Raw genomic sequence first — 14,895 nt, 5'->3', positions numbered from 1 at the left:
CTACAGTGTCATCCCTTGGGAGACTGAGACGGGAGGACTTCCTAAGTTCAAAGACAGTCTGGGCTTCCTATTTAATTATAAGCTGGCGACATGGAGTCATATGCGCAGTTAAGCATGCACACACAAATACATACATGTGATAGCAATAAATAAATTTAGATATAATATAAAGTAAATAAGGTACTGAGCCACACAGGAAGACAGCTGTCAACCTACTCTGACCACCACCACCCCCCCACACACACACACAAATAAATGAATAAATCGACTGGGTATGGTGGTATGTGCCTTTAATCCCAGCACTTGGAAGGCAATTAGTTAGTTCAAGGCCAGCCTGGTCTACAGAGTGAGTTCCAGGATAGCCAGGGCTACACAGAGAAACCCTGTCTTGAAAATCAAATAAATAAATAAATAAATTAAATAAAATAAATGAATAAATGAATAAATAAATAAATAAATGGTTTAATTAATTAATTAATATAAGAATGAACCAGGGTTTGGACATGCTCCAGGCGCCAAGTAGGGACAAGTGCATGGACTTGTACCAGGGACCTTCATGGCTCCTCAGCCTCGTTCAAAGAAGCTGCTCTCTGTAGTGACATGGTTAACACAGGGACTCCTGACACAACTGTCATCCCCTCCAAGGCTCAGAGAACATCATGGAAAGGGGGAGAAAGGAATGTAAGGCCGGGAAGATGGGGAGGAGGTGTGTGAAATGCTTGTCTTGGGGTCACGACATAGCTGTAGTACTCATGAACTCCCAACAGCTGTGGTCGTAGGTATAAAGCCTACACAAGATAAATGCCCTAAACATTCATATATGGAGGATGCACTCATGAGACCCTACTTGGGAAGCAAATGGCAGGCCAGGGCTGCTGGGAGAGAGGAAGTCACTGTCCTCAGTGACTAGCCACCTGCTTCAATGGATAACACCATACCCACACCCAGGTCACAAAATAAAAACAAAAGGCGCCGGGCGGTGGTGGCGCATGCCTTTAATCCCAGCACTGGGAGGCAGAGTCAGGCGGATCTCTGTGAGTTCGAGGCCAGCCTGGACTACCAAGTGAGTCCCAGGAAAGGCGCAAAGCTACACAGAGAAACCCTGTCTCAAAAAAAAAAAAAAAACAAAAAAACAAAAAACAAAAAACAAAACAAAACAAAACAAAAAACAAAAGGCAACGCAGTTGTTGCTCCCATCTCCCAGTCTGGGGTCAGGACTGTAAGAAAGACCAATGGGAAGATCAACTACTCCTGGTCCTCACATTTCTGTAAGTCATGGACCCCGTGGTGGGTGGCTGAGGCCAATAGGAAGTCCAGTAGGGAGGCACAAGTTTTGTGTGATGGGTGAACTCTTGGGATGTGGCCAGTTGCAACCCATGGAGCGAGGGGTAATCTAGTATGAAATTAGGAATGCTGATTTTGGTGCTCCTTTTGTGCTCATAATGCAAAGCCAGGGAGCCTCCTGGACCCACTGGGCTACATGAACTGTGAGGATCCATTTCACCTGTATCTCTTTTCCTCTATTTAAGGTGGGTGATAAAACCCGGAGATTCACTCGGATGGATTTCACTCCAGTTCTGTTGGACTGTGGAATCTGCCACCTTTTCTCTCTCTCTCTCTCTCTCTCTCTCTCTCTCTCTCTCTCTCTCTCTCTCTCTCTCTCTCTCTCTCTCTCTCTCTCTCTCTCTCTCTTCCCCCCAGGGTTTCTCTGTGTAGCCCTGGCTGTCCTGGATCTTGCTCTATAGACCAGGCTAGCCTCGAACTCACAGAGATCAGCCTGTCTCTGACTCCCGAGTGCTGGGATCAAAGACGTGCGCCGCTAACGCCAGCACCACCACCGCCACCACCGCCACCACCACCACCGCCACCACCGCCACCACCACCGCCACCACCACCAGGCTCTCCTGTCACCCCTTAAGCACGTCCCTTCCAAAGAAAGGAAGAATACAAGAGAGTCTGCCTCTCACCTGTGGAGGCGTTGACCGTTTGTGTGGAGCTTCTGTTTCCATCTTTTTCTACCCACACGGAAAATTCATACGAAGAAGCAGGAGCAAGCCCTTGCACCACGACCCGGGTATCTGTGGTGTTCTGAATGTTGCTTCTCCCACCGTCTCCAAGCCACCGGACCCAGTAGGTCAGGTTCTGAGGGCCAGGGGGCTCTGGGGCCTCCCAGCTCAGAGTGATGGAGCTGGAGTTCTGAGCTTCCTCTGTCAGGTTTCTCACCGGGTTTAGGGCTGAGAATTAGAGCGAGGCTTTCAGGTTAGAAAAGCGTGGATCACTCATCAGGCCCCCTCCCACCACTGTGTACCACCTCCCCACATCCAAGCTGAGAATCTTCCCTTGTCCTCAGCCCGCCGTGGGCCGTCAGACTCAGAGGAACTGGGGTCTCCTCTCCTGGCAAGGACAACGATTGAACGTGGGGCTTTACTCACCAGCCGCCCTGACCACAGTGCAACCGGACAGACCCTAGAGGGATCCAGGTAAGGAGAAATTAGCTGAGCTAGGTGAGATTGGGGAGGCGGGGCTGGCATGGTTGGTTGAGACTCTCCTGATCTCTGCCCCCAACCTTTCCTTCAACCTTGACCAAGGAGAGGAATGTGGGTGTGATAAAGGTCGTCCCAACACCGGCGCTCTGTTGGTTCGGAAGACCGGTCACCCATGGCAGAGGTGGAACTCCAGGGAATCGGGAACCAACCTTGATTCCCGGATACAGGCAAGAGATAACATGAGGACTTTCACTTTCTGAAAAATATAACCAGAGGCCTTGGGGGAGGGAGGGTGGCCCTGGGGCACAACAGGAGGAAAATAAAAATGGACTCTGAAGACAGGCTGTGGGCGGAGTTGAGGGGGGCCAGAGCCTGGACGCCACCGTGGGTTTGTGGGAAGAGAGTTAGGGTGTGGGGGGCAGGGCCGGCTCTGGGCTTCTGGGTCTGAGGGAGGAGGTCTGGGCCGTGTGTGTGTGTGTGTGTGTGTGTGTGTGTGTGTGTGTGTGTGTGTGTGTGTGTGCGCGCGGCTCGATGCCTGTTCACTCTCACGCCAGACACCACAGCATCCAGACTCCACTGTAGTAAGACTTCTCTATATTCCTCCAAACTCAGAGCATCCTTCCTTCTCCAGGCAGTGTGACCACCCCCTGCTCCTCCAAGGCCCTGGCTGAGGAACCTTCCTCCACACCTCTGGGAATGTAAATTCCAGCCACTTTCTACCCCTCCCTCCCTTGGACCCCAGCTCAGGCCTGAGCAGGAGAGAACTTACCAGTAGCACCAAAGTCCCCCAGACCCCGAGGTTGCCACCAGCTCTGGCCATGTGTCTTGATGCTGCATAGGGAACACAGGAGTCCTAGGTCTGGAACTTTACCTGCTGGACTTTAAACTCAAGAATTTTTCTTTTGCCAGCCCATTGGTGAGGCCAGAGGCTAACACTGGGAAGGGCGGAGGAGGAAGTAGAAGCTCTGAGCTTGAGAGCCCAGCACGGCCCTGCCCTGTCCCTCACCCCCCTTCCTTTCCTCTCAATCCCCACACAGACATCCTCCACATCTTCTTTTTGGTCCTGTCTGGAACCCTCAGGGCTCAACTCACCCCATTTTGTACCACAAAAGCTTCTTCCCTACTCAGTGGCCTTGAGACCCCCTAGGCAAGCCGAGGTCACTTTCCACCGTGTGTGAATGCACCATGCAGATTTCAAAGGCCCAACTTAGGTAGAGCCGAATGTCCGTCCGATTGTCTTCTCTTAGCGGATGGGGCACATCACAGCCAGCCCAAAGCCAGGTGTGGTGACTCACACCTGTAATCCCAGCACTTGAGAGGGGAAGCTGAGGCAGGATTACTGTAAATTACAAACCAGTCAGGGTTACAGAATCAGATACTGTCTTACACACACACACACACACACACACACACACACACACACACACACACCCGACTAGCCTGGAAGCTGTATCTCGAGTCCCACTAGCGATCTTAAGCTTGACACAGGCTCTGGATTCTGTCTCTTTTCCTGCCTCCCACAGACCTTTGCGGCTCTCAGGTGAGCCCTGCATGTTCCTCATGCCCTGGCCTTTGTATAGTCTGTCTCCACCACAAGTGTACCCTCCCACTGCCCCCCCAAGCAGGTCTCACTCCTGTCTCCCCCCCCACCCCAGCTTTGGCTCAGAAGCAGTCCACACCAGGCAGCCCCTGGATTGTAACCCATCCTGGCAGTCTATTTACATTTGCATATCTCCCTTGTCACAGGACTTTTCTGTGACCTGAAAAGGTGACTTCAATTCATGGTGACTCAGAATTCTCCTCTATGAAAAATGGTCACAGCCACCTGTAAACAAGCCATAAAGAATTAGAGGAATGGTGCCTGGGAAATCTCACCACAAAGGGTGTGGCGTTGCGTACTTGTTACTGCGCCCTAGAAGCTGAGGCGGGAGGATGGTATGTTTCATATCAAAGTGAGGTGTGTAATCACACCTGTAATTGAGGAGTCATGCCAGCATTGAGGAAGACCAAGAGTCAGAGAGAGACCAGCCTGGGCTACTTAGGACCCTGCTTATATACCCCAGGCTGGCTTCAAACTCCCCTTGACCTTCAACTCCTGATCTGCGATTCCCACCTCTACCTCCAGAGAGCTGGGATTATAAGCCTCCACCAGGATTTCTGGCTTATGCAGCTCTAGAGATCAAACCCAGGGCCTTGTGCATACTGTGCAAGCAGACCACCAACTGAATTCCATTCGCTGATACAATTTTTATTGTATTTATTTTTTGAGGCAGAGTCCCACTATGTAGGTCTGTCTGGTCAGGAATTTGTTATGTAGATCAGGCCTTGAACTCTCAGAATTCCACACTGGGCTCTATTTCAGTGTTTTCTCGGAAGGCACGCTACACCACATCTGGCTATTTTATTTCTTGGGACAGCGTCTCAGGTAAGCCAGGATGGATTTGAACTCGTTACGTATTAGAAGATCGTGTGCACCTGACTGACTTGCTCCAGATACCACTGTTGACAGGAGTGCACACTGTTTTTCTAACCCTGTCTTAGAAGCTCACCCTCTCCAGCACTGGAATTCACAGCTTGGAAAATGTGAAAAGCAGGAAGTGACGGTCCTAGGGACCATCTTGGGTGATGTCATCTGCTCTGACATATCGGGTCACTATAAATGGTTGACCTTTTCATCGTTTCCCACAACCTCCCCTTTATGGAGCAGAGTTACAAAGGGGAAGGGTGGGGAGAGGACTAGGTTTATTGCCCCATCCTGAAAACATCGCAGCCTGACAGTGCTCCTGAGTCAGAGGAGGAAGCAAGGCCCAAGGGGGTCATAATGCAAGTGCTGCACTTTGACCTCCAAGACAGGCTTCTCTTCCCACCCCACTTCACCTCTACCCCATCGAAACTCCCCTCCCACCTCATCCCTATCCTACCCCAAATCCCCTCCCACCTCACCCCTACCTCATCCCAAATCCCCTCCCACCTGACCCCTACCCCATCCCAACTCCCTTCCCACCTCACCCTTACCCCACCTCAAATCCCCTCCCACCTCATCCCTACCCCATCCCAGCTCCCTTCCCACCTCACCCCTACCCCATCCCAAACCCTTTCCTACATCACCCCTACCCCATTCCAAATCCCTTCCCACATTACCCCTGCCCCATCCCCCCTTTCACCTCACCCCCACCCCATCCCAAATCCCCTCCCACCTCACCCCCACCCCATCCCAAATCCCCTCCCACCTCACCCCCACCCCATCCCAAATCCCCTCCCACCTCACCCCGACCCCATCCCAAATCCCCTCCCACCTCACCCCTACCTCATCCCAAATCCCCTCCCACCTCACCCCCACCCCACCTCAAATCCCCTCCCACCTCACCCCTACCCCATCCCAACTCACCTCTCCGCTACTTCTCCTAGGATGTGAGGACAGTTATCTGAACCCCTCAGGGCATTCCCGAATTTCCCACCATTAGAACCATAGGAACTTCTAGTTTTGTTACTTTGGGGGAAGGATCTGGTTGAAAACTTTCACTGCAAAGTGGCTATGGTGGTACATACCTGTAATCCCAACCCTTGAGAGGCAGAAACCCTGTCTGAGGTCAGCCTGATCTACACAGTATGAGTTTAAGGCCAACCTCGACTATATACAGAGAGAGATCTGTCTAAGGAAAAAAAGGAGGACCAGATATGGTGGCACATGCCCTTAATCCTAGCACTCCAGAGGCAGAGGCAGGTGAGACCAGCCTGGTGCACATAGCCAGCCCCAGGCCAGCCAGGGCTACATGCTGAGGACCTGCCTCAAAAATTAAGAAGGCACATTAGCTACTACATCACATCGCAGCTCACAGCTGTCATCTCACCTCCTGAGAGCCTGAAGCCGGAGGACGTGAGTTTAAGGACAGCCTGAACCTTGTCTCAAAAAACCTTTCTTCACTCCCTAGGAACGTGGCAGGTGTTTAGTAGATATGTGTATAATGATGCACATGCCCATGAACACAAGTATAGAGGGCAAAGGTCAACTCTGGGTGTCTTTCTCTAGTCCTCTCCCCCTTATTTTTTGAGACAGGGTCTCTCACTGAACCTGGCCGGAGCTCACTGATTGGCTGAACAGGCTGGCCAGTGAGCTCCCGGGATCCTTGTGTCTCTTCTTGCCCACCTCAGATACTTGTACATGCCAGCTGGAGATCTAAGACTTCACCCACTGAGAAAGCTAGTGGGTAAAGCCCTATCTAGGTACTTAAAGATACTAAACACTTACTGCAGTACTGCAGAAATCATACCCAGGGGTTTGGGGTTTGGATATGCTAGGCTACACACACACACACATACACACACACACACACACACACATGCACGCACACGCACACACACATGCACGCACACGCACACACACACACACCCCTTCCCTAGAGTTGTCTACATCCACCTGGCTTCTGGATGACTCAAGGAGCATGTGCATGCCATGCAGGGGCAAACACATCTTAAATACGACATGTTAGGTTTGGGGATTTAGCTCAGTGGTAGAGTGCTTGCCTAGCAAGCACAAGGCCCTGGGTTCGGTCCTCAGCTCCGGAAAAAAATTAAAAAATAAAAAAGTAAACATTTATTAAATAAGACATGTTGCATCTGCCTTTTCTTCCTTGACCCTTCAGAACAGAACACACTCCCATCCACACCCACATGCCCACTCCCACCCATACCCTGTCACAGAAGGGAATGCAAGGTTACTTTTCTATTGCTGTGAGGAGACACCATGACCAAGGCCACTTATCCAAGAGTTTATTTGGGGCTCACAGTGTCGGAGGGTTCGGCTGTGACCACAGCAGAGAGTGTGGAAGCAGCCAAGCAGTCATGGTGCTGAGGTAAAGCAGTTCTCACCGGATTGGTGATTCTCATCAGGCATGGTGATTCCGGTTGGTCACCCCAGAACTAGGGAGGCTGAGATAGAAGGATCACTGTGAGATGAAGGGTAGCCTGGGCTATAGTGGGAGGCCATCTCAAATAACACAAGCGTACATACAAACACACACCACTGTCTCTCGATGGCAGGTACCTGAGAGCAGCCGAAGGGAGTGGCATCTCAGTGTGAAAGGTTCTCGTACCCTGACAGTGGGTTTCTCCACCAATGCAATAAATTGATCAGGCCAAATTAAAGGTTTTAATCTGAGCAAAGCATTCCCCGGGTGCTGTGGGATGGTCTGTATGTCAAATTGCTCTGATTGGTCAATAAATAAAACGCTGATTGGCCAGTGGCCAGGCAGGAAGTATAGGCGGGACTAACAGAGAGGAGAATTCAGAGAACAGGAAGGCAGAGGGAGACACTGCTAGCTGCCACCATGACAAGCAGCATGTGAAGACGCCAGTAAGCCACGAGCCACGTGGCAAGGTATACATTTATAGAAATGGGTTAATTTAAGCTGTAAGAACAGTTAGCAAGAAGCCTGCCACGGCCATACAGTTTGTAAGCAATATAAGTCTCTGTGTTTACTTGGTTGGGTCTGAGCGGCTGTGGGACTGGCGGGTGAGAGAGATTTGTCCTGACTGTGGGCCAGGCAGGAAAACTCTAGCTATACCCGGGTGGTCTCAGGGGAGGAGAAACTACGAGGCCAGTCTATGAGCCGGGTCTCAAATACCCTGTAGGCGTGGTCTCAAGCATCTCAGAGGGAGGAGCCGCAGCTTGGCAGGCTTTCTCAGGGGTGGGGTCTGGAGAGGGAGACATGGGGCCTAGGGTGGGCCTCTACCTCAACAGTCTGTATCTGGAAAAAAGGTCGATGTGAGGTACCAACTCAACCACCCACACAGGCTCACAGCGCCAGTTTCCAGCTCCCGGCAAGTGCCAGACATGGATGCTTCCATCTGGGAACATGTTCCCTTCAGGGGACACTTCCTGATGCCAGTCAAAGCCTAAGCAGTGAGCCTTCCACTTTGCTTCTGCTAGAGGCCAACTCTCAGTGTCCTGGAAGATTCAGAAAAGAATTATAGACCCTGGCTCTGATTCAATATTAGCCCTCAGGGGACACAAAGGTCACTATTGGGGTCTGGGAAGATGTCTCAGTGGTTAAAAGTACTTGTCACTCTTGCAGAGGACCCAGGTTCTCTTCCCAGCACCCACATGGAAGCTCACAACCATCTGTAACTCCGGTTCCAGGGGATCTAACTCCCTCTTCTGAACTCTGTGGGCACCACACGCATGTGCTGCACAGACATACATGCAGGAGAAATATCCATACACATAAAATAAAAAATAATTTAATTTAAAAGGTCACCGTGGGGCTGGAGAGATGGCTCAGGGGTTAAGAGCACTGGCTGTTCTTCCAGAGGTCCTGAGTTCAATTCCCAGAAGCCTCATGGTGGCTCACAACCATCTGTAATTAGATCTGATGCCCTCTTCTGGAATGTAGATATACATGCAGAGCACTCACGTAAAATATAAACAAATAAAATTATGTTTAGGTCCAGCTAAGACTGGTTGGGAAAGGGAGATGCACTGTATTATTAATTTTTTTTCTACAAGTGGCTAAAATACCCAACAGAAACAGTTTAAGGAGATCTTTCAGGCTCATGGCTGGAGAAGGCACAGACCATCCCCAGGGAGGCATGGCAGTGGGAGGTTGTAATCTGACTTAGTCACATATCTGAGATCAGGACGTTGGACCCAGATTTAGTCGGACCCTCAAGGCTGGCCTTCCAGCAACCCACTTCACCCAAGTAGCCAAGCAGGCATTGCCTCCTGAAGGTCCCCCAACAGTACTAATTGTTGGGATCAAGAGTTCAAACACTGGCCAGGCGGTGGTGGCCCACACCTTTAATCCCAGCACTCAGGAGGCAGAGGCAGGTGATCTCTGTGAGTTGGAGGCCAGCCTGGTCTACAGAGTGAGTTCCAGGAAAGTTAGGGCTACACAGAGGAACCCTTTCCTGAAAAACCAAAAAAAAAAAAAAAAAAAAGAGTTCAAACACTGGATCCTACGAGGACATTTCACATCCTAATCACAACAGATAAACAAAGGAGACTGTAGCTGAGGCTACCCCTCGACTGGGATAGAAGCCCCGTGTGTTTCTTGTCCTTAGGTCCTGTGCATGTCAGTGAAGGGGTATGCTCATAATGTAGTAGGCATGACATTTTGGCCGTCCCAATCTATAGTAAGAGGATTTGGGTGGTGGAGACGTGTCTCAGTTAGGGTTTTATTGCTGTCAAGAGACACCATGACCACAGCAACTCTTATAAAGGAAAGCATTTAATTGGGGCTTGCTTACAGTTCAGAGGTTTAGTCCATTATCATCATGGGAGGATGTGGCAGTGTACAGGTAGACATGGTGCTGGAGAAGGAGCTGAGAGTTCAACATCTGGATCCACAGGCAGCAGAAGTGAATGCCACACTAGGCCTAGCTTGAGTATAGGAGACATCCAAGTCCACCCCCACCACCACCCCCGCAGTGACACACTTCATCTAACAAGGCCACAACTCCTAATAGTGCCACTCCCTATGGACCAAGCATTCAAACACAGGAGTCTATGGGGGCCATATCTATTCAAACCACCACAGAAGATGAAAGGGGAGGACTTTCCATCCATCCCAAAGAGTAAGCCCAGAGAACAGATGAGACTTGGGGGACTGCAGTTTACAGACAGAGATTTATACAGCGTTCTCTTTTGTTTTTCTGGTACTGGAGTTGACCCCAGAACCTCTCATGTTAGTCAAACACAGTACCACAGAGAGACAACCCTATCCCAGCTCAGGTTTGTTTGTGTTGTTGTTGTTTGTTCATTTGTTTTTTTCAAGACAGGGTTTCTCTGTGTAGTCCTGTCTGTCCTGGAACTAGCTCTGTAGCCCAGGCTGGCCTGGAACTCAGAGATCCAACTGCCCCTGCCTCCTGAGTGCTGGGATTAAAGGTGTGCGCCACCACCACAGACTCCAGTTTGGTTTTTGATTCACATATTCAGGCTGGCCTCAAGCTCACTATGAGGCTGAGAGTGACCTAGAATTCCTAATCCTTATACCCTGCTTTAGTTACTTTTCTATTGCTGTGACAAGACGCCATGGCCAAGGCAACCTATAGAAGAAGGAGTTTATTGGAGCTTACATTACAGAGGGTGAGTCCATGACCATCGTGGTGAGGAGCGTGGCAGCAGCCAGGCACAGCAATGGAGTAGTAGCTGAGAGCTTACATCCTGATCCACAAACGTGAGGCAGAGAGCTAACTGGGAATGACCCGGGCTTCTAAAATCTCAAAGCCCACCCCGAATGACACACCTGATAGGAATTTTGGCCACTCCCTCATGACCAAGCAGGTGCTGGTAAGACACTTAGTCATTTCCGACTAGTCCGTAAGTCCTATATAATCCGTGTGCTGCGCGGTCACATAATCTATGCACGTGTGTGGTGTAGCTACATAGGCCCATATGCACATGCGCGGGGGAGTCCTTTAGTAGTGGATCCCTTGTACCCTCCCCACTCTTCCACACATGTCTCTCCAACAGGCCTGAGCACGCCCTTTCCTGTCCCTCCCTTCTAATGAACTCTTACAACAAGTTTTGGTGTGCCTCCCGACTTTTCCTTGCAGGGTGAACAGCGCTGCATAAAACTAACAAACCCCCTCCAACAAAACACATCTCCTAATCCTTCCCATACAGTTCACCAACTGGGGACCAGCCATTGAAACATATGAGTCTCTGGGGGCCATTCTGGTTCAAACCATCACATGCCCCCCATGTCTTAGTTAGAGTTTACTATTGCTGAAAGAGACACCATGACCACAGCAACTCTTACAAAGAAAACATTTAGTTGAGGTGGCAGCTTACACATTCAGGGGTTCAGGCCATTATCATCACGACAGGGAGCATGGCAGTGTACAGGCAGATGTGGTACTGGCTACATCTTGACCAGAAGGCAGCAGGAAGTCAACTGACTATCATACTGAGGGAAGCTTGAGAAAAAGAGACCTCAAAGCCCGCCCCCACAGTGACACACTTCCTCCAACAAGGCCACACATCCTAATAAGCAGGACTCATGGAAGAAGCAGGATGGACAGTATAGAGATAAGGTAAAAAGCCACAGGGAAAAACACAGATTAACATAAATGGGTTAATTTAAGTTATAAGAGCTAGTGGGACAGGCCTCAGCTAAGGCTGAGCTTTCATAATTAATAAGTCTCTATGTCATTATTTGGGAGCTGGCTGGCAGGACAGAGAAAGACTCTACAGTCAAAGCTGGCCTTGAACTCCTGATCCTCTTGCCTCTACCTCCCAAATGCAGTGGTTACATCACATCCAACTCTTTTTTTTTTTTTTACCTTTAACTCAATTCTATTTTTATTTTTTTTTCAGGGGGGGAGTTGAGACAGGATTTCTCTATGCAGCCCTGGCTATCTTAGAACTTGCTCTGTAGACCAGGCTGACCTTGAACTCAGAGATCCACCTGCCTCTGCCTCCTGAGTGCTGGGATTAAGAGAGTGTGCTACCACTGCCCAGCTTATATTTACTTCTTTATTGTGTGTTTACATGCATGCAAGCGTGCTATAGTACATGTGTGGACATCAGAGGACCACTTGGGGGAGTCAGTTCTCACCTTCTACCATGTGGGTTCAGAGGACTGAATTCAGATCATCATCAGGCTTGGCAGCAAGGTCCTTTATGCATGGAGTCATCTTGCTGGCCCTCTTTTAACCTTCTGAGGCACTCTCATTAAGCTGCCCAGGCCGTCCTAAAACGTGTCATTCCCTACCTAGGCTTCCCGATTATCTGGGACCACAGACCTGCAACACAGAAGGCTCACTAGAACATACAGTTTCTCAGTAAATGTTGGTTGACTGAATATACAAATGACTTCAGGCTCTGTTTGGATCTATTCTCTGACCATATCACCAGCTTCCTCTGCTAATTTTACTCTGCCTACACTTAAGTCCCAATGTGTGTGTGTGTGTGTGTGTGTGTGTGTGTGTGTGTGTGTGTGATTTACATGTGTGTGTGTGCACATATTTGTGTAGAGGCCAGAGGGAAAATCTTGGTGTCATACCTCAGGAACCACCAATCCTGATTTTTGAGACAGGGTGTCTCTCATTAGCCTAGAACTCACTGATTAGGCTGGACTGGCTCGCCAATCAGCCCCAGGGATTTAAGGGTGTTCACCTCGTCAGCACTGGGCTTACAAGCATCATGGAGCCTGGCTTTTTGTATATGAATTCTGGAGATCAAACCCTGATCCTCAACCTTGTGAAGCAAGCAACAAGCCACTGAGCCATCTCTCCAGGCCCACAGTCGGAATTTAAGTAAATCTCTTGCTGCCTTTGTTGTTAACACTATCCATTGCTGCCTGCCTTTCATCAGAGTGGGAACATCTTCCGGATAGAAACACCTGTCCACTCTTGGAGTCCGTAGACTCAGGAAAGGTCACCTAACCTGCACTTGGGGTCCATATACTTTTTCCCTGCAAACTCATGGACCACTTCCCCCTCCCTGTGACTCTGCTCTGGGGTTAGATCTCCTATGATCTCACAATAGTAAGCCAGTCCTGACTCACCTGCTTCATTCTTACTCCTTTCCAAGGCTTACCCCTCCACCTGATCCAGCTAGCGTTTTTTTTTTTTTTTTCTATCTAGACATATCCATGGGAAGCCAGGATTGAAAGACCCCAGAAATGACAGCAGCCTGCTTGACTCCTGTGTGGAAACCAGGCTCTCTTAGCTCCTCACTAACTGGAGAAGGAAGCAACCGGCACCATGGGAAGGGAGCCTGGGGCTGGGAGCCTCCTGACAGTAGGCTGGCCTCAGCGTGCTGGGAACAGGGATCTGCCTGTGTATGCTGGAGGAGGTACATGCACAGATGTGGGTAGGATGTGGAAGCCCTCAGATCCGAGTGGTGGGGATGGCCATTCTAACCTGGAATTCGCTGCGCTCTGAAATAGGTACCCTAACAGACATCTGTGATCGAACACCCTGACCATCTCAGTTCTCCACCCGACATAGCCCTCACTGAGTGTCCTCTTGGCAGCTGGGAACACGGTGGATCATAAGGAAGAGACTTTTCAAGGCTGCAGACACCAAGACTGCCCAGACCTCAGCCTTCCTTGGTAGTCAAGCCTCCCCGGTGCTGTCCACGGTGCTGATGTGGTTCTGGAAGCAAGAGTCTAGTACCGCCGACATTGCTCCTGAGAACTCAGGAGAAAGCACAGTACAGGTCCCTAGTGAGTGCTGCCAAAAAGATCCAGAGATAAGCCGGGCGGTGGTGGCGCATGCCTTTAATCCCAGCACTCGGGAGGCAGAGACAGGTGGATCTCTATGAGTTCAAGACCAGCCTGGTCTACAAAGTGAGATCCAGGACAGGCTCCAACGCTACACAGAGAAACCCTGTCTCAAAAAACAAAACAAAACAAAACAAAAAAAAAGATCTAGAGATAAGTGCCTATGCCTTAGAAAGGCATCCAGTGAAGGACAGCTATTGTGGTGGACTTGTTGAAAGTGGCCGTGTGTGTGTATGTGTGTGTGTGTGTGTGTGTGTGTGTGTACATAATACAACCTCAGCTGGGATTAAAGGCGTGCGCCACCAGCACCAGCCTTGTTAATGAGTGTGTGTATATTGCACGTGGAGGCCAACAGTAGACAGCAGGTGTCTTTGTCTATCGATCGCTACCTTATCTTTTGAGATCGTTTCTCGATGAACCCAGTATTCACTGACTGGCTAGCCTGCCTGGGTAGTGAGATCAGGGTTCTGGCTATCTCTGAAAGCATCCTCCCAGCACTGGGGTGGCAGGCACACATGACACAAAGTAGGTTAGACTGGCTGGCTAGTGAGCCTGGGGGACCCTTCCTGTCTCTTCCTCCCTAGCACTGGAATTACAAGCACATGCTACCACCCCTAGCTGTTTTATTTTTTTATTGTTGAGTTATAGGGATCAACTCAGCTCCTTGCCTTGTGAGGCCAGCACTTTATCATTGAGCTTTCTCCTCAGCCTCTTCATTAATGTTTTCATAAATGGTGCTCAGCCACTTTCCGGGACAATCATTAGCTGTGCCCACAGTCTTCTAGATGCTCTAATTCGTCTCCTGCCTCCCCAGGGCGTGGCCAAGAGGCCGTGTTGCCGGAGCATGCGCAGTACACATGAGGGATGCAGACAGGATGTGAGGGGTGACATCCTGCACATGCTCAGAAGAGAGATGCCTCCCGCTCCTGACCATCCAGTACCAGTTACTGCCACATAAGCACGTTGGGGGGTGGTGAGACCCTTCCTGGGTTTTTAGACCCCTGCTGGAAACCCACTAAATTATATACCCCCTCAAGAGGGAGGATTGAGTGAAGGCATCTCTGTCAGAATGAGCCACACATGAGCTGGGATGGTTTGAATCCCACAGTGGATGGAGACAGGATTTCGGACAGTGTGTCCTCAGCTCTTCCAAGCCTTGCACACCTTACCTGAGACTCTGG

General features: G+C 50.1%; 1 protein-coding gene across 1 annotated transcript in view; it reads right to left on the bottom strand.

Moving 5' to 3' along the window:
• Nucleotides 1–3,306, bottom strand: part of Ptprh (protein tyrosine phosphatase receptor type H) — a 40,373-nt gene extending 37,067 nt beyond the window's left edge. The window contains exons 1-3 of the mRNA XM_059282110.1: nt 3,256–3,306; nt 2,433–2,466; nt 1,968–2,078 (exon numbers count right to left, since the gene is read on the bottom strand). Coding sequence (XP_059138093.1) covers nt 1,968–2,078; nt 2,433–2,466; nt 3,256–3,306 — 196 coding nt within the window. The remainder of the gene's footprint in view (nt 1–1,967; nt 2,079–2,432; nt 2,467–3,255) is intronic.
• Between the last annotated feature and the right edge of the window lie 11,589 nt (nt 3,307–14,895).

The sequence above is a fragment of the Peromyscus eremicus genome, chromosome 1 (assembly GCF_949786415.1).
Source record: "Peromyscus eremicus chromosome 1, PerEre_H2_v1, whole genome shotgun sequence".
Lineage (NCBI taxonomy): Eukaryota > Metazoa > Chordata > Mammalia > Rodentia > Cricetidae > Peromyscus > Peromyscus eremicus.
Note: the sequence above shows the minus strand (reverse complement) of the source record. Positions and strands in the feature narration are given on the sequence as shown.